This window comes from Triplophysa dalaica, chromosome 15, assembly GCF_015846415.1.
Source record: "Triplophysa dalaica isolate WHDGS20190420 chromosome 15, ASM1584641v1, whole genome shotgun sequence".
Taxonomy (NCBI): domain Eukaryota; kingdom Metazoa; phylum Chordata; class Actinopteri; order Cypriniformes; family Nemacheilidae; genus Triplophysa; species Triplophysa dalaica.
The window spans coordinates 12,531,768-12,554,970 of NC_079556.1; the positions used below are offsets into that span (position 1 = coordinate 12,531,768).

The following is a 23,203-nucleotide window of genomic DNA, read 5'->3' on the forward strand; positions in this document are numbered from 1 at the left end:
TAAGAAAAGAAAATTACATTATACTTTTATTTAATATTCCTAAACTAAATGTTTTCTGTAAAGCTCCCTTCCAACAGTGCACACTGATAAGGAATAATAAAAATTAAAACCCAAGATAAAGGGACAGTTCACCCAAAAATTAAAATTCTGTCATCATTTACTCACCCTAAATCTGTATAAATGTATTTGTTCTGATGAAAAAGAAAAATATATTTGGAAGAATGCTTGTTATCAATTGGTTTTTGGCCACTATTGACTATCAAAGTAGGAAAAATTTCAATGTCAGTCAAAAGTGCCCCAGAACTGTTTGATTTCCTACATTCTTCAAAATATCATTGTGTGTGTTCAACAGAACATAGAAATTTAAACAATTTTCCTACTATCGTAGTCAATGTTTGGTTACAAGCATTCTTCTAAATATCTTTCTCTGTGTTCATGTATACAGATTTGGAACAACTTGAGGGTGAGTACATAAAGTCATTCATGTTTGCTTGAATACGACAATAATGTGTCATGATCAAGGTACTCATTTAATATAATATTGCCACATCCCTGCTAACTCCCACACCCCCCGAGGACCCCGCATCCAAAACAACAACATTTGGTGAGGACCATCGATGCTGTTTGTTTGGTCAGCAGGGGTGCTGCTCTCTTCTGATGAGTTTGAACTTTCAGGTCTATGTTAAGCTGCTACTCACCAGGGTGCAGAAGACGCATTGGCACTGGGTGATGGTGGTCATTTGCTCCAAAGGAAACTCTCCTAGGCACAGCTTACAAGACACGAGCGGGTCCAGGGCCAAATCCCATGTGGGTCGGTACCTCGCTGTGGTCATGGTTCCCGCTGCAGAGCTGAAAAACATAACAGGTCACGTAACAAAAGCCTCACGCTTTCATACGCCAATACAAACAGCGCAAAGCTTTTAAGCGCTGTCAATCTAGACCGCGACTGCTGCTCCAGCGCACCAGTGCATCTGGAAAGCCCAGACATTTATATCCATTGCGGCAGGCAAACTTTTAAATGCACATTAAATTAGCCACAATTTGTACAGAGAAGGTCTGATAGACGGAGTGGTGAAAGGGTCAAGCACATTTCCTCCCTTTCCTATCCTAGATGCATGCTGTCCGATTGTAATGGAATGAGTTGGGCCAGCAATGTTTTCTCATCTGGTGCTGCCTGCGTAGGAGAGGCCAAAGGAGACGTGAGTGAGAAGGTGAGGAGAAATAATAAATCACATTCCTCTCTGCCTACGTCCCTCCTTCTAACAGTTTTTTAGGACAGGGATATTTTTGGATGTCTCGAGTATTTGAGACTTTCAGCGCTTACCATTTTCTCACTCTGAAGTGGGCTGTTGTGCAGCGAGAGGCTTGCGTATTCTTGAGTGTTTACAGGAAGCACTCGTGAGAACGTCAACACCCTGGCTTGGCTGCTAAGCAACGTGGGAAGGGAGCACGAGGCAGATACGGTTCGGCTGGTGGTGGTTAGAGTATTTATGACAGATTCCATTCTGTAGGAGGCGGGAGGAGGTTTTTATGGAGTTGTTGTGAGCCGTGAGCGATGTCCGGGATCTTGCGCACATCAGGGGGCCTGAGGCAAAACCAGATGAAATTCACCTCTTGAAAACATGCAAGACAGATATGGAAAGGGTGATGGTATTAAAATGATTGCGTTATGTATTCACCCTCATGTGGTTTAATAACCTATTTGACCCTTGCTTCTGTGGAACACAAAAGAAGATATTTGTAGAAATGTCTCAGTGCTTTGGTGTCCATACAGTGGGAAGTCAATGCGGGCCAATGCTGTTTGGTTAAAAGCGTTCTTCAAAATGTCTTCAAAGTTATACAGGTTTGGAATGACATGAGTAAATGATGAAAGAATTTTCTATTTTGGGTGAACTATTCATTTATATTTCAAATTTCTGTATCAGCGCAGTCATATAAAAAATACCAACAACACACTAGAACAGGGGTTGTGAATTAAGAAGGTTTCTTGTTTGTTTTAAAGTTCAGAATCAAAGCATTCCCCTCAGCACTACAGTAAGTCAAAGCACTCTTAGGTTGAGTAAAATCATTTCCACAAACACTCTTGGGCTGTTTTGACTTTATAAGTCAAATGGGTTGATGTATTGATGGCTTGATAATGCAGTAGTATAGCCTTCTATATGTCAAGAATAGAGATGCTGATTTTGCAGTCTGAGCTTGGAGAGCTTGCGTCACTCTCACTTCAATCCATCACAACCCCTCACTCGTCCACATCATCCATCTATGCCACTATGCCTTTTTGTCTACCAGCATATCCACATTGACCTCTGAGTAATGCAGAGGATAACTGCACTCACTAGATATCTCATCAGATATAAAGGTGGATGATTTGTGTCTGTATCTTTAGGTAATTCATAACATACTGGCAGGGGAGTAAGTATACATATACAGTACAGGTATACATATATGAATGTGTACCTTTAAATAACCAAAATATGTAAAGGAGTGCAAAAGCTGACAGCTTTAGTTACCATTTACTTTTCATACTTTCTCATACAGTGACATAAAATGTTCCAGAACTTGAGTCTAAGCAAATGATGACAAAAGCTTTATTTTGGGTGAACTTTCCCTTTAAGGGAAATCAAAATAAGAAGCAGAACTGTTGAATTCCTAACAAGTTTTTTGCATTAACTGTTCTGCTGTGACAAATATTCAGTGATAAATGAGCAAGATGGTACAATGGGAATGTTAGTTCACTGAGCTGCATTACTGCGGTTATCACTTCCCAACACAGTAACAGTAACAATGACAAAAACAACATCACAAGTAATCCACAATGTGCTCATATTTCAGTTACTTATCAGTGCCCGTATTCACAAAACATCTTAAGGCTAAAAGTAGCTCCTTACTTGACGATTTAGGTAAGTAAAAAATCATTTTAGGACTCAAAATGTTTATGCTAAGAGTGTTTTAGCAGTTTAGCGATAAAACTAGCTCCTAAACCTGTGAGATGTTAGAGTAGCGAAGAGGACTCCTAAGCCACTAAGACCAACTCACAACTATCCTAAAATGGCTGTAACACCGGCAGTCTGCCTTGAATCGTGACTAGAACGATTTCATGACAATTAGCTTATAACCATAAAAACTACTGATATCTGTTTATGAGACAGGCAAAATGCTTGCAATAAGATGAACATTTACTTTATAGTTTATTTTCAAATGATTAATCCGTTTTCAAAATAATAAAAAATCTTGTTGTTTATTGTGTCATCATGTGTTTTATTGTATTTGTTAGCTATATTTCTGTAAAAAGTTATTGTTACTTAATAAAAACTAACACTTTGAATAATATTAAATGGAATGCACAATAAAAAACTTTTGAGTTATCTGTTTTTGTAAATGAACTCTTCACTTGTTGAATAAGTAACTTAGTATATATTTAAAAATTTGAATACGACAATAATTATACATTCAAATTTTGAATAGGAGTACATTTTTATTTTAAGACCTAAATTTAAATGTCAGAAGGAGACCTTATTCTATAATATTTCTATGATTAAAGAGACCCATCCTCTATCATGACATCATACATAGCAACGAGGTCAATCCCGCCCCTTTTCTTAGTTTAACGTTTCTTTCTGTTCCTTAGTAAAAGTTGCTCTCAGCAGCGTTTGTGAATAGGTTTTAAGTGGAAACTCTTAACTAAAAACTTTCAGTGCTGTTTAGGAGCGCTCTTAGTGTTAAGATAAAATATTTTGTGAATACGGAGCCTGATCACTGAACAGAAGAGAACAATCATTTATCTTAAGCTCAGATGGCATCTGTACATCATCTCAAGAAGTTTCCTAATGTAACTTACAATAACAGACAAGAAAGATAACGCCTATTGAATAGTATAATATTATCAAAGTTTCTGAATCATACAAAACATACGATTACTAGAAAAAAGCATTGCTAAAGCTCCAATTCAAGCTCTAATTTCACTGGTGCGAAAGCAAATGTGTGAAAAAGATTTCATACGAATTAGCCAAAATGCCGCGGAAGAAATTAAGAGACCTTTTCAAACTTATTTTCAGTTTTTCTAAGGTAACTTTTTATAGGTATGTGTTTAGGTAAAATCATTATTTTTGTTACATTCTGTGAACTACTAAATATATTTCTCTTGAATTTAAAATAAAAATATTGTTTATATTTGCATTTCTTTGCAGAAAATGAAACTGGAAAAACTGGTCAAAATAATAAAAAAGATGCTCTGTATTTTTCCGACCTTCAATATCGCGAAGAAATCAAGTTTATATTCAATTGTAAGCAAAACAACAGTAATATTTGTACATGTATTTAAGAAAAGTTAACAAATATTTTTTATGTGATACCATTTATCACAGTTTTCATGTATCTTGTCATGTCAGTCTTCCACAATTTCGTTGAAATTCAACAGACACTGGACTGGAATGGCCACACTACACCTAGAAATGCTGAATAAATGAGGCCCATGTTATTATTATTCTATACCGTAGTAACAACAACTACAAATGTAGATACTTTGTTAGAAACCAAGGATACCATGGTAAAACTTTTGTTGTTGCTCAAATGATGTCAACCAATTTCATGATTTCATGTTATCTTCTGCCATATAGTTCTTACAGCTGAACCACCCAAAAATCTTTAGATGTTTGGATATGAAACAGGAGAGGGTGTAACATGTCAAAGATCGGGTATCTCAATGATTAAATTGGAGAAAATGGGAGTTGAGAGGTACAGTACAAGTCAGCCAACATATAAATGTTTTTCTCTCATATCCTACCCTCAATTCTTTAGCACATAAAGTACTGTACTATATCCGGGTCAAATCGCCCATACAATCATTCTTCAAAAGTGAAAAAGAATCGTTTCAACCTCATTTAAACACAAAGGCATAATATTTCACAATCATATTGAAATAAAATAACGAGATGTTTCACAACACTTTCTGACAACATTTCCCCAAATAAGACCAGCTGGATGCCAGAAACACACTAGACTGAGATAAGACAGGCAGCCATAAATAGTGTTGTTCAGACAATCTTCAATTACTCTCGTAAATGATGCCAGAAGACATGTCAATATCGTCTGCACACCTTGATCTTTCTATAATCTTCTCTGTACATCAGACAAGGAGCTTTTTAGGTTCAACTGCTATGGAGTCTCATTTCCTCCCACCATCAACTGCTGCATCTGGCCTATAATGATCTCCAATCTGTTAGGGCCAAACTGCTGAACGTCATTCATGATTCTCAATGGAGCTCAAACGCTCCTCATCCAACAGAGTACTATGTGTTTCAAACTCCTCTATGAGCTCAAACCAGAGAATAAACTATATCAAACCCTGCCAAGAGCTTCCTAGTTTTTAAGAGGTCACACACCTTTTATAGTGAACGTACAGGAATGTTCTTTTAGCAAAAACTAAAAATCTGCAGGGAAAAGCGAGTGTGTTCTGTTCTCACACGCTGCACTCATTTCTGACCGCAGGCTGTGTGTGTGCTCCCGTTGAGGTGGTACACCAGCACCGAGTTTGTCTTTGTGTTAAGGTCATTCCAAGCTTCCTGTCAAAAACTATACCCTCATTTAAACATTGTGTTACTGAATGAATGCCAAAATCATCATCCGACAAATCCCAATGCAGGTTTTATAAGAGCTCAGGGTTTTAACAGTAACAAAAGGGTATGCAGTGGCTGTGCACTTAAGATGGGTTTGACTCAGGTCTTGTGTTTCGTGTTAAATAAATAAAAGGGTACGGTAACACAAAATGTCTTAACTAGAGAACTAAGTTGATCTGGTTTGTCATTTCTTTTCTATGACGCATTGGACGCAAAATAGACAGTCATGTCTTTAACTGAGGATAAAAAGAAGAAAGCATCTAGTGCATTACCTCAAGTGCCCATGACACAAAAATGGCAAAGGCTGCCGTGTGGTCAAAGGTAAGCCCTAGCCAAATGACCCACATTGATCACCCAAAGGGACTGAGCACACTTTTATTTTTGGCCACATCTTTAAAAACTTTGGGATCCCAGAGGTGAAGCGAGCAAGAACAATTATCTGTAGCCTTCATCACAGAAGTAAGCACTGTACTTTACTACACTTTTAACTGCTTTATTCAGCTGATATCGCAAGAGATTATCCTTTATTCTTTTATCCTATATACTACGGTTTGTTTTGTAGTTTGGTGAGTCGGACAAGGTCACAATAACATTTATGAATTTGGCTGACGCTTTTATCCATAGCAACTTACATTGCATTATCCTATTCATTTATACTTAAGGATGTGCAATCCCCTGGGATCAGGAAAGATGATAACACACTGTTTCCATCCTGACATGCGTCATTTATCAAACCATCTGTCTCATTCCCAAAGAAACTTCCTTGAACGTCATAAACTAGATTAGTAGGCTGCTTGGTGCCTAATGATCATGGTGTTCTTCTACAGTATATGACTTATCGGTCCAATCACTTCAGCAGAAAAGGGATTTTTCCAGTTCCTACTGTAAACTCGAATGGTTTTAAATGGTTTTTAGTAGGGCTGCAACTAACGATTATTTTAATAATCGATTAATCTGTAAATAATTTTTTCGATTAATCGATGAATCGGATTAAAAAAAAAACACAAGAAAAGCAATAATTTCCAACCCTTTATTCAAAAACAGAACTAAAATCTTTAGAAAGTGCACAAGCATGTTGCTCCTTGAACATCCCTGAGCTGTTATAAAAATAATAAAATCAAACAAAAATGGACTAACACAAAAAACATACACATGTATGCTTTACATCTGCCAAATATATAGACTTTTTTAAAATAAAAGTGCCACCTGAGCTGCCAGAACAATAAATAATTTATAAAAACTAAAGAACAATACAAATCAGAAAACTTAACAAGATTTGTTTGAATGTAAGAACTTGTTCTCTACACTACACTGCAGACAGACACTCGCAGATGCACACACTCGCAAACGCACACACTTTTGCAGACGCACACACTGACAAACACTGACACACACACACACTCTCTCTCAAATTCACTTGAAGCTTATTCATTCAATTACTACCATCATTGTAGTAAGTGCAAGCTTCATTTATACACCACATTTTAACAAAGCTTAAGATGACCAAGAGCTATAAAAGAACTTTAAAATTAAATTAAAAAGTACAACACACACAAATATATTTGTCAATAATAACCTATATGGGAGAAAGCACAGAATAGCCTATACACTGCAAAAATTGCTTTTCTAACTTAGTAGTTTTGTCCCGTTGTCAGTCCAAATTTAAAAAAAAATCTTATATCAAGAAACATGTACTAGACACATGAAAAAGCATAAGAAATTATGTCTTGTTTTCTGAAAAAACACGTCAAATTAAGTGATTGTTTGCTTAAAGCAAGTAAAATTATCTGCCAATGGGGTACAAAAATAATCTTAATGAGATATCATTTCAAACAGAAGTTTTAAGCATCAATTAATTTTCTTGTCTAGTAATCTTGATTTAAGATTTTTTAGATATTTGGACTGGAAATTAGACAAAATTACTAAGGAAGTTTTGCAGTGTAGCTATACATGACAACAGATTGATAAATGAATGGTCCAAAAAAGGCGAGTGAATAAAAACGTGTTTTTAGTCTTACAATGCAAAGCGCAAAGTAACTACACCACCCCTGATTATACTGTTATTAACCAGCTAATGCTAACTTGTGATGCTTGTCAATCTGGATAACGAGTAAACATCCGCACCAGGGACATTACGTTCTTCACTTCGAAACGGAACAAAAGTAGGATTCTGTAGTGACTTAACCTGCTGTTGAACTCCCTTCCTCCTCATCACAGACTCAAACATGTTTGCGTTTCAGATGCTGGATCATTGCCGCGTTGCTCCCGCCATGTCGCGTTTGCATATTTTGTAGTTAACAGTTTTTCTGTTTATTTAGTGTGAAATGCTCCCGCACCTATGATGACTTGGGTCGCGGGGATTTCTCTGCCTCCGTCATGTATCTTTCCTCCGCTCGTTTTTTAATTTTTGCTCCGCCCTGTATATGAGGCGCCGAACTCTGCTAGCATCAGTGCGCGAGAGAGACCGAGTGTGTTTACTTCGCTCCGCGCTCAAATAAAGTTTTTTTTTAATAACCAAACGTCTCCGCGTCGCGCGACACAACGAATCGATAATGAAATTCGTTGACAACCTTTTTACTAATCGATTTTTATCGATTTTATCGATTCGTTGTTGCAGCCCTAGTTTTTAGTTTGAGCTGGTCATTAGCTGCACCAAGCTGGTTTCGATGGTTTATCAACTGAACTACCAACTAGTGGGCTGTGGTAATTCTGGAAGACCATACTGGTTAACCAGACCAGAAAAGTAAACCTGGTTGATTAAATCTGGTTGAGTTAATTACCCATTTTCCATACAGTTTGACGTGGTTGTCAGTACCCCCTGAAGTTAGAGCTCCAACGTTCTATCAGGGTTTTTGAACAATGACAATAAATATTTCTCAATTCTATTCTATTCTATTCTATTCTTCATACATGTAATTAAATAGTGTCAATTTTGTCATTCATAAGTTTAACAAAACAAAAACTATTCTTGTGCAACACACATACTTCCGGTTAGGAATCAATAAGATGGAATATCTTATAATGTTTTTACGACCAATTTGTTTGATAAGATAAAACAAGGTGCTTCTTGAATTGCAGTTTCATGCCTTAAGACAAATATTCAGTTATTATGAAAACTAATTTATGAGGAAGTGACACATGCGCTGATGGATTATCAGACTGACCCTGCAGCAGAAATATATTGGCACTGGAAACAAAACAGTCTCATTAAAGTTTATATCAGGATGTAAAGGTCAACCTGCCAGAATGAGATGATTTTCCCTCTGAACATAGTGACTTATAAAACAAAACTCAATCTCAAACTTTACTGTGAAGGCTAAAGAAAAGTTAAGACCTAAAAAAAACAGCCATGTCAAAATCCGACAAAATTTGATCTGAAGTGACATCTTCCTCCACAGAAGCCTTGTGGCACACCATTTGTGCCTGAAAAATTAAGTGGATATGACAAGTATACAGTGGAGCACTTATTTCTATTGACACAATCGAATACTGAAAGCCTGAGGTGAACTCTGCCTGTTGTCACTCAAGGTTCTGTGCCGGAGGAAACAAACTATTGAATGAAAAGAAGTCTATACGTCTATAATATTATACATGAAAACAATTCTTAAATTTCTGATCAAAGAAAGATATGAAAGTGATTTATTTAGCCAACAAAAATAAATCTGTTTATTTTTATAAGATTTACTCTAAGATTTTTTAAAAGAAACTTGTACATGGAATACACAGTTAAGACTGGAAAGGTACAGATCAGCACAGAATTGACTACATGTCTAAAGTGTGATCCTCACCTCCCTGACAAAAACACACTGAAGACACATTCCTTCATACAATGACATCGATTGTAACTAAAAATCTAAAAAATTATAGACAATGAGTATTATACAACACAAACTCTACTACAACAAGCACAAAATGTTCTGTGTCATATCAAACTTCAGCACAGCTTTATTCAGAAAAAGTAATAAATTGCTTTCAGGTTTGCCCCCTCGAAGACCCCCGCAGTTTGTTGAAGTTACACCTACTGAAGCAGAGGCTTGTAAAATTGTGGCAGCAAGCCACAGCGGCTACCAGGCAGTTACTGTGTCTAACAAAAATGCCCCTGAGGTGAAGTCGTCAACCAATGAAATGTTAATAACACAAAAAGAATTCACAGGCTATTATAAACACAGCACGCTACAGACAGCATGCTAAACAACTGCACCAAACTGAAAGTTATTGTGGAAAAAATGTACTATAAAAATATATCACAATGTACTTATAAGCAAACCATTTGTTTGTAACGTCTGTCGTTGCAAAGCTTTCTTATACGGAACACAAAAGAAGATATTTTGTGGCTAACCAAACAACGGCAGTACCCATTGACTTGGTTTTGTGTCCCTACAATAGAAGTGAATGGGTACCACTGTAGTTCTGCAGAAGAAATAAAGTCATACAGGTTTGAAATGACAAGAGGGTGAGTAAATGAAAACAGAATTTTCATTTTTGGGTGAACGATCCATTTAAAGCCACAATAGGCATTTGAATGATGCTGTGTTGTACCTGCATAGATTTCCAGTACTCACTGCATGATGAGTTTACACACTGACATCCAGCTATTAACATGCAAATGTCTCATTATATCACCAACAACATGTGGTAACGCTTGATGAACTGGCTTGGTTGCGAGGTTCCAGGTTTGAGTGGGTGCCGACTGTGAGAACTGAATGAATAAAAAATGATGCCCGTCACCCAGATGGGCTACAGGTGAAAACACAATCATGTAGAATGCTTGTTCACTCCGAATCATGATTCTCCATTCAAATTGCTCTATTCAAAGCAATGTTTATAAAAATATTAATTTTCATGGTTTGTTGCCTTTATACATCAAATCTCACTTGTAGGCTTGGGACTAGGAATATTCTTGTGGTTTCATCCGCCAATTGGGGATGACGTCACCTTCCTGTGGTTCAGATGGTTCTCTCTCAAAGACAAACTCATCAACTAAAAAATGGAGCCGTGCACCTTATGGCAGGTTTTAAATGGTGTAGTTCTGCGCAGGATGTTCGCCAATCATGCCTTCTTGACATTCTGGCATTTTATAAACTGTTTTGTGCAGCTTGTAAACATGAAGCAACTGGTATATATCCTGCAATTGGGACCCAGCTGAGGTCACCTTCTGCCCTTGGACAGTCTAGTCAGTGTCTGCATCACAAAGCTTTGCAGTAACTTCTTTCTCAAGCACAGCTGTAAGGCAACAACAACAATGCAGCTTTTGATTTATAGGAATGATGAAACAACATTATATACACAGTAGAATATATATACAGCCCTTCTGTTTGTTAATGGGGAAAAAACATTGCCTTGAGCTGGAATGGCAACACAGATTTGAATCACGAGGAATTCAGTGGTAATTGATATAGAATCTTACAGTAAATAATACATGATTGTAAAACTTTATTGTCATTCATTATTCATTCGTTGGTATGGCATTTAGATCTTAAGTTAAACAATGGTTGTGTTGTCATACTGCTTCTTGTATTTCAATTGCAGAATGGTACTTTTCTCTCAAAACTTACATATTACCAATTGACCATAGCTCAACAGCTTTAAGTGCTGTTGTGTGGGGGTTGAAGAGGCCAAACAAGGCTATTATATGGGCAAAAAGACATTATGCTTATCTGCCAAGCTTAAAACACATCAGGAAAGCTAGACACTGTCTTCATGGATTTCCTTAAAAGATTCAAGGCAAAAGTGTGGTCAGACTTTGCAAGTGAGATGCATTAAATGCAAGAACCAGGAAAAGTCAAGGTCAAGCTTCTTCATTACTACTGTTTTAACAATAATTGTTGTAGCAACAGATGGTACTTAACAATTCAAATTCAAGCAAGTGGCACGTACTTCTACAATGCAAACAAAAACTTCTTTCCTGTTGTCTTTCAAGGATGTACAGTCTAAAATCACACCATACCGATCCTTCTAGGTAACCAGGAGTTCCACATTTATGTATTTAACCAAATATCTCATAAGCAAATAAGTAAATGCTGCCAGTGCAGCTGGATGACCACAACCCACAAACCATTATGACTTATCTCTGGAAAAATCACTGAACTGCCTCATTTGGGTGTGTCTTTCTGTTTGTTATGACTAAGACATTTATCTAATCTCTCTAAAATGTGTAATTTCTCCACTGAAATTACACACCACACAGGCCATTAATGTTATTGATAGTATATAACGATCCCATGCACCTTACCACATATACATTGATAGAGTATGAGTGCATGGTATTGTTCTACTCACTGTGAAAGCTAAATTGCGAGAGGGTTTGGCATTTAACAGAAACTGGATGAAAATGCAAGATTTTTGGTGATAATGCTTTCAAAAGCATTGATTACACTGTCAAATTTAACCGTAGTTAACACTTATCAGATGCCATATAGCCTGTACTCTAAAAAAATACTGGGTTATATCAACCCACCATTGGGTCAAATATGGACAAACCTAACAGCTGGGTTAAAATAACCCAGAATATGGTTATATTTGATTTAATATTCTGTTAAAACAACCCAGAATTTAATGTGAAACAACCCAACATGGGTTAATTTATAACCCAATGGATGGGTTTGTACATTTTTGACCCAATGTTGGGTTGAAATAACTCAGCATTTTCTAGAGTAATGTAAACCAAATACTGAAATCACAAGTATAAACCCTTCTTAAAAGTAGGACCCTATATACATAAGGTTTTTTTGTTAAATGATAACAACTGTTTAAATTGTCAAATAATGCTAGCTCATCCAAATTAAAAGTTGGAGGGAGCATTATTAATACTGTACAAACTGTACATAAGCATTGATCCTATAAATGCAGAGTGTTGAGTAAATAGCAGAGCAAGTATAGGCTTAAACAGTCGATTTCAGCAAACAAGATATTTTCTTTGACACTGACAGTAAATATCACACTAAGCTAAACCCACTTCCTTTACATCACATCACATGTTGACCACAAATGACTTTTTCGAGGTAACACCACCTGAACTGTATACATCAATAAGAAATACACACATCGCAATGCCCTTTATTTCATATCTGAAATCGGTCATTGGCTGTGAGACTCAGGGTCTATTCATACATTTTGAGGCGAAAAATAGTTATTTACTACAGCAATAAACGATTTTTCGGCACTTTATGTCTATTGGTCAGAAAAACAATACATACATCCTTAAAAAACAAATCCAGCCAAAAAGATGTCCTCACAACTATTACCTTGTATTTACACAAACAGAGAATCTCTATGGCCTGGATCACTTAGAAGACAACAAGCTAGTTTTGACAACCCATGGAAGACCACTTCATCCCTTTACTACCTAATCTAAACGCATGTAAAATACTGTTTTCATGGGATGTTCGCAGGCTCAAAAGGGTACTTATCGGTATTAACAACTGGTAATGTATTGCAAATGTTTCATGTACTTTATAATTTTCCTAAGTTACATCATTTCCTTTCAGACTTTATGTCTATACTCCTATTTCTCTCATAGTTTGTGCTAAAATGTATTTTCTGAGAAGCTACTTTGCGACAATGCAAAATTGTAAACAGCGCTTTTGTAATAAATATGAACTGCATGTGAAATTATTAAATGCAAACCAATAAACCGCGTGATTCGGAGGCCAAGGGTCCTGCAATCAAAACCGTGGGTGCTGCTTGCCCACGGTACAGTAGGCAGCATTTCTGGGCATAACAAGCGCGTGCAACATTTTTGTACATTATGATCTTCACACCGTTGCACGCGCCTATAATGCTTAAAATAAGTAGATGGAGCAGGTAAGCAGCTCTCAATGTTTCCAGACTACAGCCTTTATCCGAATGTGAAAGTAACCTGAATAAAATAATAATAGTAAACATACATTTTACACCTGGTGTAAACAAATCTATCTGATCAGCACACCCAGTAAGAAAGAAAGTATAGAGTTCGCCGTTAAACCTCAATACAAAGCATTGGCAAATGAAATAGAGATGTGATTACATGTTGAGCTGGCTGACATAAACATACTGCTTTATTTAAAAGGACGAACGCTGCACACATTTTTTCATTACTGAAAGTCATAGCGTATCAAGAATGCTTTGAATACAAGAGCGCAGTGTCACACAGATACATTTAAAACAGATGATGACCGCAGGAGTATTTTACCTTAGGTCTTTATGTAGTTGTCCAGGCAGATATAAGAATCAGCTGATCCGTCCGACGCGTTGTGAAGACGCCATTAGTCTGAGCATTTCCTAGTGCTGTGCTGTAAAGACAGTGCGTCTCTGTATATCTATGTATGTGTGTTTCTCAGAAGCGAAAGATGAACACTAGCGCCCTCTGTTGAGTGCATTTAGACACGTATCATCTACATTGCATCCACTCCAAACACCACACCAACAACCATTTCAATAAAAAACAATACATTTTTATTGATTTAACAAAGAAAATACAATACTGTTGGAAAATGTATTTAATGAAAATCTAAAAAGTTTTTTTTGGTCGCTGATTTACACTCAAAATATGAGTGTAGTGAAGAGGAGAGAGTTTGTTACTATCGTGGCTCTTAAGGCAAAACTATTTACAATGTTACCATATGAGTAGTATTAACACGGTATGGATACTCACGGTTATTGTTAATACCAGTTTAAATTTCTATGCTCTTAGAGCTATATATACAATTATAATAACATAATTACAACCTACAATATGCTAGCAACCCAAAGTATTTATTTTCTAAATAGCAAATAATAAGTAAAATAAATAAAACCCTGTTTCAAATTAGATTTAATTACATTTATTAAAGTAATAATACATAAATTCTTCTTACTTATCTTAATGCTTCTTCCAATGACAAAGTACAAACAAATGTACTACAATGTTGTGGCTTATGCCATTTTTTCATAATTGAATTAACAATTCTAAAAATAAAGTGCACATCAAAAAAGCATAACATAAAGCTGAGCAACGTAATGAATTGCATACATTGGAAAATACAGTTTAAACAAATATAAAAATATTCTTGATTGTATATTACAAAAGAATACGCCTTAAATTAATAGATTATATATACATACTATCAATTTTTATATTTTAATGCAGCAGCCTATGTACATGAGAGTTTGAAAAATTGAATGCAATGTTCATGCAACAGTTAATCACCATACACTCTTAAAAATAAAGGTGCTTAAATGGTTCTTCACAGCGATGTCATAGAAGAACCATTTTCGGTTCCACAAAGAAACCTTCAGTCAAAGGTTCTATAAAGAACCATCTCTTTTCTATCTTTTTATAATCTGAAGAAACTTTTTTCATCAACAAAGATCCTTTTGTGAAACAAAAAGTTTCTTCAGTTGTTAAAGGTTCTTTATGAAACCATGAATATGAAGTTTATTTTTAACAAATCACATTAAAGAAATATTCATATTCACAAGGAGGAAATCTTGTATTTTATAGGAAAGGGTCACCAATCCAGTTTCATTTCTGCTTTGCTCCATACATATTTTCCTCCTCTTATGCGGAACATTTTCTCATCAAAACCACTAAACTTTATGGCCTCTTCCACACCAACATCCAGAATGGATTTTGAGGGATCTTTTCTCCCCTCTCGACAATCCAGGAAACGCATCTGCAGCATCAGAAAACAAAGTCAATTTATGATGATTGACTCACTCTGACTATATAACAAAGACAGTATGATTACTGATTATTAGGAGAAAAAATATTATCTATAAAAAAAGAAAAGTTATTTGAAGCCAAAATTAAAGAAAATATGGGCTAAACTACTGCAGGACTTATTATATTCCTTTCCATGATTTCTTTGCTTCTGATTTGAAGACATAATCCAAAGGAATCGTTTACAGTTCGATAATAGTGTAATCAAATAAAGAAAACATTAACAGTAGACACTAACTATGGCATAATCAAAATCCGAGTAATATATGCCGATAAGAAAATATCACTTACATATTCATCGAGAATCAGGTAGGAGTCTTTCATCTGTAATAGAAAATAGACAAATAAATAAACAATTATTATTCAAAGCAGTAGAATGGTTTACTGTATATAGTCTTTATTGTTAGTCTTGGTTTGCCATCTTAGAAAAGAGTTGTACACTTTCATTTCAGTTCAATTGGTAATGCATGCCAATTGGAAGTATAAAGGCCTTAGTTACATTTTTGCATTTAGCAAACGCTTTTATCCATGATATGATATGATATACAGTATATGATATAAAACTGTATGTTTGTTTTTTGTATTGCTGGTAAATTTAAACAACTTTATTTCCCAAATCGTTAAAATATACAACACAAAATATAGGCTTGGTTCTTCTACATTACCTTTTGATTAGACTCTGGAACCAGACATTTAATGCTCTTGTGGCGGTCCAGAAAGTCTTGGAATTGCTGATCGCTGATGACAAATTTCTCTGCTTCACGGAGGCTGTTCTCCCCTGCATTTTCCCCTTCAATTAGCAGACACTGGAAGACCTGTATGGTTTACAATACATTCACATTTACGCATTTTGCAGATGCTTTTATCCAAAATGACAATGCATTCAGGCACCATATTATTATGTGCATTCATATGTTATTGAACTCATAGCCCCGACATTGATAAACCAATCCTCTTAAGTAAATAAAAGAGTTAATGGGTCATTTTTGGGCTGTAGTTAACTAAGTAATTTTACCTTCCAGCGCACTGGGTTTAGAACACTGATGCGTTCACTCATGTCCTCCTCTACATTGAATGTGTTGACAACTGAGTTGATCTTGAAGGCCACCTTATACTCCCGGCACCAGTTACGTACTTTATGTAGGTTGTCCAAATGACTTTTCCTTCCCTGACTTCGACCTATGGCTTTATTGGTTTCTTCATCGAAGCTATCACAAGAAATAGCCAGTATGTCCAAATAGTCACCTGTAGAAGATGATTGTAAAATTAAGCAAAAAGAAAAGGAATAAACTGAATTGTTAGATGTATACAAATTGTACAAATGCAATAGACATAGATCCCACGTTCTTATACTAGGATTTTTATTAGGCTAACTAATTGTTGTAAATAAATGAACACGTGCTGCCCTCTGCTGGTAATGAATGATTCTCACACGACTTACCGTATTTCTGAAACCAGGTTTCCTTTATCAAACTGCCATTACTAACAATACTGACGCTCGGCAGTTTCAAGTCCTCTTTGCAGTATTTCACCAGCAGTCCCAGGAAATCTCCCCTCTGGTGCACGAATGGCTCTCCACCTGAGAAATTGATCTTTTCCATCCCTAAAACAGCCAATTGACAGTATTAAAAAGTAGAAAAAAACATACTCATGGGCAATTCCGTTTTTTATATGGTAACAGCACAGATATTAACATTTGGTGGTTCAAATACCCATGTGAGATCCTTCTTCAAAGATCTTTCTTGTAAAGCATTTGTTTTATTTTTAGTGCATGATTTTTGCATAGTCAAGGCCATTTTCAGGATTGTCACACCCATAACGCTACATATTCCTCATAAATAGACACAACAAAATCAAAATAAAATAACTATTTGATGTTCTTTAAGAGGCATCCCCTCTCCATTCATTGGGTATTATTGCTTCAGGATTGTGCATTTTATTTCACAGAAATCCTACCATATCCATAACAAATATATTCTTTGAGCAAACTGTCACGTCCATGACTCAAAATGTCAAATCCATAACGTTGGAATTGCCCTCATCAACTTCAAAAGCTGAAATTTTACAATACCTGCTTCTTTCAGAAGTCGCAAGCCTTTCTTCGCCTCGTCAATAGGCAAGACGAACGAGGTCTTTGCGGTGTGGAAGCAAAAGCCGCATTTGTAATTGCATTGCCGGGTGAAATGGTAGTTTACACTACTTGGAGTGGTCAGCTGAGAATCAGATATCTTCTTTTCCTCCTTGGAGTGAGTTTTGGGAGGACTTGTCCCGGTAGTAACAAGTGTTTGCTTCGCCCGTGATCCAGATACAAGCATCAAGACAGATGTCAACAAGTTCGAAACGATGCTGCGAATCTTCATCAGCATTGCTGCAAAAGTTGACGATAGTTGGCTTGATGTGACCATGATGGATGAAAGTTTAGTCTGTGATGCACGAAGAGATCCTGCTTGACTTATATACTGAGAACTCTGCAGTTCCGATCGGTTTCTTTTCTTATTTGGGTGGAGTGGAAAACGAAAGACAAATCAGCTGATCAGCTATAAAGTGTCTCGTTTCTAAGGAAGCAGTCCTGTTGACAGCGTCATTATCTTAAGCACACAAGTATCAATATACACAAATAAATGTTTTAACGCTATTGTTTAAATAAAGTAATTAATAATAAAGCAAAATTAATAAAAAATAACAACGAATACATACATTTGAATGAATATTTAAATATTATTTTAATATTAATATTTTAATAGTTTCTGGGTCAGGTTGCCAAACACAGTCTAGGCTTACTTACATGGCATAGTAGGCAAAACCTATTGGTTATTCATGGCTATTTTTATAAAACATAAAGTAAAACTTGTAAACGTATTTAAACTTATTTACAATGTAGACTATTGGAATGAAACCGGAATGGTTAAACGTGACCTTAACCATTGTTGTCGTAATTCATTGAAAACTAGATCTTGGCAGGGTTTCTCGAAACCTTCTTAATGCTTAAGTCATTCTTAAGTGACACATGAAGAGTTGCATCGATTTATTCTTAAGAAATACGTAGTGATACGAAGAAACCAAGTCCCGACAGTTGTCCAGTCACAACATGTTTGGAGTTACGTAAGCGTGTACAACAGGCTCTCCTACTTTCGTTTTCCCGTCTACTTTCGTTTCTCTGTAAACACATCGCTCTATTGGCAAGATTCCCTGTCTAGTTATATAATGCCTAGTAGGGTGCACGATGTTATCGAGAACAATGTTTCGCTGTGGACAGATGTATTCTCGTGTATTTGCTGTGGAGGTGGATTTGCTCACCGAACCTCTTTACTTTACATTAAGCGCGAAACCCCATATCCTACATCACGATTATCAGCGTTTTTTTGGTGATGGGAAACTATTCTCGCTCTACATCGACAGCGATAACAGAATCCAGAAAGCTCAAACTCATGCAGAAATAAAGACCAAACTGTCTAAATTAGCACGAGATTGCGACGTCTTGGAGACGTGTTCTTTCATTCCGGATGTCAAAAACAGTGTCGTTAAAGGATTTTGTATACGGGACAAATCCACCCCAGGCATTTCAGAGGAGATATTAAAGACGTTTCGTCAGAATGAATCTGTATGTGTGTTTTCATACAAACGCGACCGTCAGTACTGCTGGCAGGAGTTGATGTCACCTGTCAATCAAACGGAGAAGGCGGAGAGACAGTACATCACACCCGCATCAACACCACTGTATCACCCATCCACACTGGGCATTAGGAGCTCCGATGTCTTCTACTCTAGGGATGAAGCCTATATGGTTCTTCAGGAGGTAGATGATTTATTATTAGTACAACAAGTACTTTAAATATTGATATTTTTGGTTGGGTAAATTATGGTTAGGCTAATTTTTTGTATTGTTGTAGACCGGTATGACTTCCTCTATTTCGCAGAACACAAAAGAAGATATTTCAAAGAATGTTGTTATCTGGCCCCCATGCACTTTGTGTAGTTTTGTGTCCATACAATAGAAGTGAATGGGGGCGAGTGCTATTCGGGTACCAAATTTCTTAAAAATATCATAAGTCATAAAGGTTTGAAATGACAAGAGGCTGGGTAAATGATGACCGAATTAAAATTTTTGGGTGAACTATCACTTTAATGCTCACATTTTGTGTCAACTGCCATGAGGAACCTCATATTATTTTACGCTGATGATACTGTTACACTTTTCATTTAATGTGGCATTTGTGGTGAATTATTTATTTATTCATGAAATGAACAAACGAAAGCAAACGGATCCAATAGAATGTATATTTTTTTTGCCCATCTCAGTGTAGTGACATTCTCCCTGAATCGAAGGCTGTGCTGCAGCTTGTGGATGAACAGGTGGAGTCATGCGGAGGTGATGGTTTTCCGGTCATTGTGATTGAGGGACTGGATGCTACAGGTTAATACAGAGACAGCAGCATGTTCGCCACCCTAAGATACCATACCTTGTATCAATGTTTCCCAATCGCAGTCCTCGGGGCACCCCTCCCAGAATATTTTATATGCCTCGAGGACTGGGATTGGGAAATACTACTTTATTAAATACACATTTTTTTCTTTAGCATACAGGTAAAGTATTTAAAGTAGTTGTAGTATCCATTCACTAGAAAAAATACTACATTGTTGAACACTGCCATATAGTTTACTGAATGACTTCACTCCATCTTCTCCCGATTTCTTCGCACACCAGGGAAAACTACTCTCACAGAAGCCCTGCGGGATTCTCTGAATGCCACACTGCTGAAATCTCCTCCCCAGTGCCTGGCTCCTTTCAGACAGTGCTTTGACTCAGAACCACCCGTTATCCGCAGGGCCTTTTATGCTCTGGGGAATTACATCACTGCGGCTCAGATGGGAAAAGAGTCTTTGAAAGCCACCGTCATAGTGGACAGGTAAGGCCACAAATACACTCCCATGATTCTGATGGGTACGGTACAACACATTGGAGAATGTAGCAGATGTCTGTATTAATGCAGGATTTGTGGAAACTTTGTCTAGCAGTCCAAGTTTAAAGCCCAAAATGCAGAGTGACATGACTTTAAAACAATTCCGAAGAAAATGGCATAATAAATTGTTAATCCTGGCAGTATCGTAAATATGAAAAGTACTAAATGTAAAGTTGAACCCTAGATAGACTGTTCTCTGATCGATCTCTGATAGGTATTGGCACAGCACAGCAGCGTATGCTATAGCCACAGCTGTCAGCGGGAGGGTGGAAAATCTCCCCAGACCAGACTCAGAGCTCTACCAGTGGCCAGAAGACCTGCTCCGACCAAACCTGGTGCTGATGCTTAATGTCAATCCAGAAGAAAGAATGAAAAGATTGAGACACAGGGGACAGGACAAGACCATTGAGGAGAATGAGCTGGAGGTCAATCAACTCTTCCGACTGAAGTAGGTTAAACTTGGCATAAATAATAAAATAAATTGTATTTAAATTGATTAAATTGAGTAAAACACATAGCAACCCTAATTGCTTTATGATAAAGAACTAGACATTTTGAATTTATTACCAGATTATCTCAAATCTGTTGCAACTTTAAATATAAAATTCTTTACAAAGGTAATTCAGCAACAAACCTGTATCCATGTTTAGGTTTTCTATTGGTTTTATTTCATTTTCATATACATATAAAAGTCCTTCCATGGATGAGCGTCTCAAATTCGCTTTAGCTAATAAAGCTATGATACTTGAATTGGATGTTTCATATTTTTCTTTGTAAATTGTATCTGTCTCTACCTACTGTACATAAATGGAATAATAATAATAAAAGAAAAACAGGAATTCTCAATACAAAAAAGTACCAACACAATAGCATCATTTGAACTATTTTAAGTTTTAGCAAATTGGTGGCTGATTAATGAATTGTACGATATAATTCGTTGTACAATATCAATGTTTTCGTATGATGTGCTTTTGCTCCATTGATGGTTGTCTTAAGGGGTGGGGTAGGGGTGGACCTTAATGCTTGCTTTTAAAAAAAAATCATACTTTTTTGTATTGTGTATCTTAAAAATTCATACAACTTTGCCATCTCGTCATATAGTTACGTTTTCCTAGAAAACAGCTTTTATTTTCTGGAAAAACAGACCGAAATATTGAGGACTCATTTTTCAATGAAATTTGATTAAGTTGTTATTCTTCTCCTCTATTGAGAGTCCACCAATACTAGTGTCATGGAACGTCAAGGACCACAGACGCAGAGATAAAAAAACAAGCAACTTTAATAGACCAAGAACTAAACTATGAGAGTACCACACCGAAGAACACCATAGACGTTTAACATAAACAACGTGAAACAAGCAGATTATACAGTATATAGTGTCCAGTGATGAGCATGATGGCTGGCAGGTGCGATGATAACTGACGAGACACAGGTGCGGGTGCGTGGAGCGTGGAGGAGCGTGGGTGATGAAGTCCAAGGGGGAAACATAGGGAGAAACAGAGGGAAACCGTGACAACTAGTACTACTGAAATATAAAAAAAAGTTTCTTGATAGCGTTTTTTTTATTATTGATAGTATCTGAATATGTTGTCTAATTAACATATATTTACTGAAGATGTTTTTTGTCAGATAGAAAATTATTGTACATTTACTGAGACGTATGCTTATTAATTGTTTAAAATGATCTGCATAAATTGGGTTGTCAGGCATATTCACAGTCAGAGAGAACATTAAAAAACGTTGTTGCTTCTTGTTTTTAACTTTAACTCTTTACTTATTGGCATCAGAAATTAAATGTCAAAATTGCTTCTTGATTTCAGAGTGGAGGAAGCTTACAAGAGAATCCAGAATCCTTCCTGCATCAGTGTGGACGCAAGCCCCTCTCCACAAGAAGTGCTTCAACAAGTGCTGGAGTTAATTAGGAACAAATGTCAGATATAAACACTCAGCTCTATAACAGATCAGACTACAAGCAATGCAATCCCTCTGAAACCACTAGATGGTAGTGTAGTGTCATGATATCGTCCTCTCTCCATCCTCTCTTTCATCGGCCCCACTGTAAATCCCAGTCAGCTGAGCCTGTTGATTGAAAGAGAGGCTGGTGGCAAGCAGCCAGCATATATTTTAGGCCTCGTATCTGGACATGTCACAACATATTCCCCGTCCCACAGAGCTTTAGTGATGACACGAGAGGCTAAGATATTGCGGGTGCTTTAGCTGGATGTCAGCACTCATACGCCGGGTCAAAGCGTCCACTTTCCTCATTCTGAATTATTCCCACTGAAACACAGGAACTCAACTAAAGAGGTTTGAGAATTCATCAATCACCTCAATTAGATTTAAACACAAGAACTCATTGTTGGTCAGCTTTGTGTACACCCCTGTAGGAGATGGAAGCAGGGGACTTTATGAGGATATTAAAAGCAATAGATCTGATCGAGGCAATTTTAAGTTTGTTTGATTTGTGTCTGTTTCTCTGGACGCTGACTCTGATCATTCATTAAGAGTGACAAAGAAATACCAAAAGGAAAATATACCTTTATATTCAGTTTAGGGGTCCTGAAATTCTTTCTATTGTACTGTCTGAAATGATGCGATTTCATTATTTTGTTCACAAATACAATCTAGGTTTTTGATTTGACAGTTTGATTTACTTTCTAGGGGTGTTAAGTCATCTGTCTCACAAGGAGTTTATTTAATACAATCTTTTTAATATTAAAAGAAAATCGGTTAATCTGAAAACTGAGGTAAATAAAAATTTAATTGCTTCAAACTCAATTTCGCTTACATTTCAGAGTGTTTCTTTCACAAAGTTATGGTGTTGCCTTACAAAACTTGAGGAATGTTGTTTTCTTTTGTGGAGTTTGACATCTTGTGTTCACTGAACTCTTATTGTATTTTAATACGGCTAACGATTTTTCTTCCTTTGGGCACCATGACTATTCCAG

The 23,203-nt window shown here is 36.6% G+C and overlaps 3 protein-coding genes across 5 annotated transcripts in view; 1 reads left to right on the top strand and 2 right to left on the bottom strand.

Annotated features, from left to right (window-relative positions):
* Positions 1 to 13,907, bottom strand: part of rnf144aa (ring finger protein 144aa) — a 37,500-nt gene extending 23,593 nt beyond the window's left edge. The window contains exons 1-3 of one of the 3 annotated variants that reach the window (XM_056767533.1): positions 13,786 to 13,887; positions 1,325 to 1,613; positions 699 to 1,174 (exon numbers count right to left, since the gene is read on the bottom strand). In XM_056767533.1, the coding sequence (XP_056623511.1) occupies positions 699 to 860 (162 nt within the window). In that variant the 5' untranslated portion in view covers positions 861 to 1,174; positions 1,325 to 1,613; positions 13,786 to 13,887. Of the gene's footprint in view, positions 1 to 698; positions 1,175 to 1,324; positions 1,614 to 13,785 lie in introns of all 3 variants that reach the window. The other 2 variants (XM_056767534.1, XM_056767535.1) reach the window with 2 other exon arrangements.
* A 486-nt stretch (positions 13,908 to 14,393) lies between these two features.
* Positions 14,394 to 17,887, bottom strand: rsad2 (radical S-adenosyl methionine domain containing 2). Its single transcript, XM_056768490.1, has 6 exons — positions 17,366 to 17,887; positions 16,736 to 16,897; positions 16,310 to 16,539; positions 15,960 to 16,109; positions 15,586 to 15,618; positions 14,394 to 15,247 (listed from the first exon to the last, which is right to left on the bottom strand). Exons 1-6 carry the CDS (start codon positions 17,697 to 17,699, stop codon positions 15,083 to 15,085), a joined length of 1,074 nt encoding a protein of 357 aa, XP_056624468.1. The 5' UTR covers positions 17,700 to 17,887; the 3' UTR covers positions 14,394 to 15,082.
* Positions 17,888 to 18,027: 140 nt separating this feature from the next.
* cmpk2 (cytidine monophosphate (UMP-CMP) kinase 2, mitochondrial) lies at positions 18,028 to 23,033 on the top strand. Its single transcript, XM_056768489.1, has 5 exons — positions 18,028 to 19,090; positions 19,594 to 19,708; positions 20,000 to 20,201; positions 20,470 to 20,703; positions 22,076 to 23,033. Exons 1-5 carry the CDS (start codon positions 18,518 to 18,520, stop codon positions 22,194 to 22,196), a joined length of 1,245 nt encoding a protein of 414 aa, XP_056624467.1. The 5' UTR covers positions 18,028 to 18,517; the 3' UTR covers positions 22,197 to 23,033.
* The last annotated feature ends 170 nt before the right edge of the window (positions 23,034 to 23,203 follow it).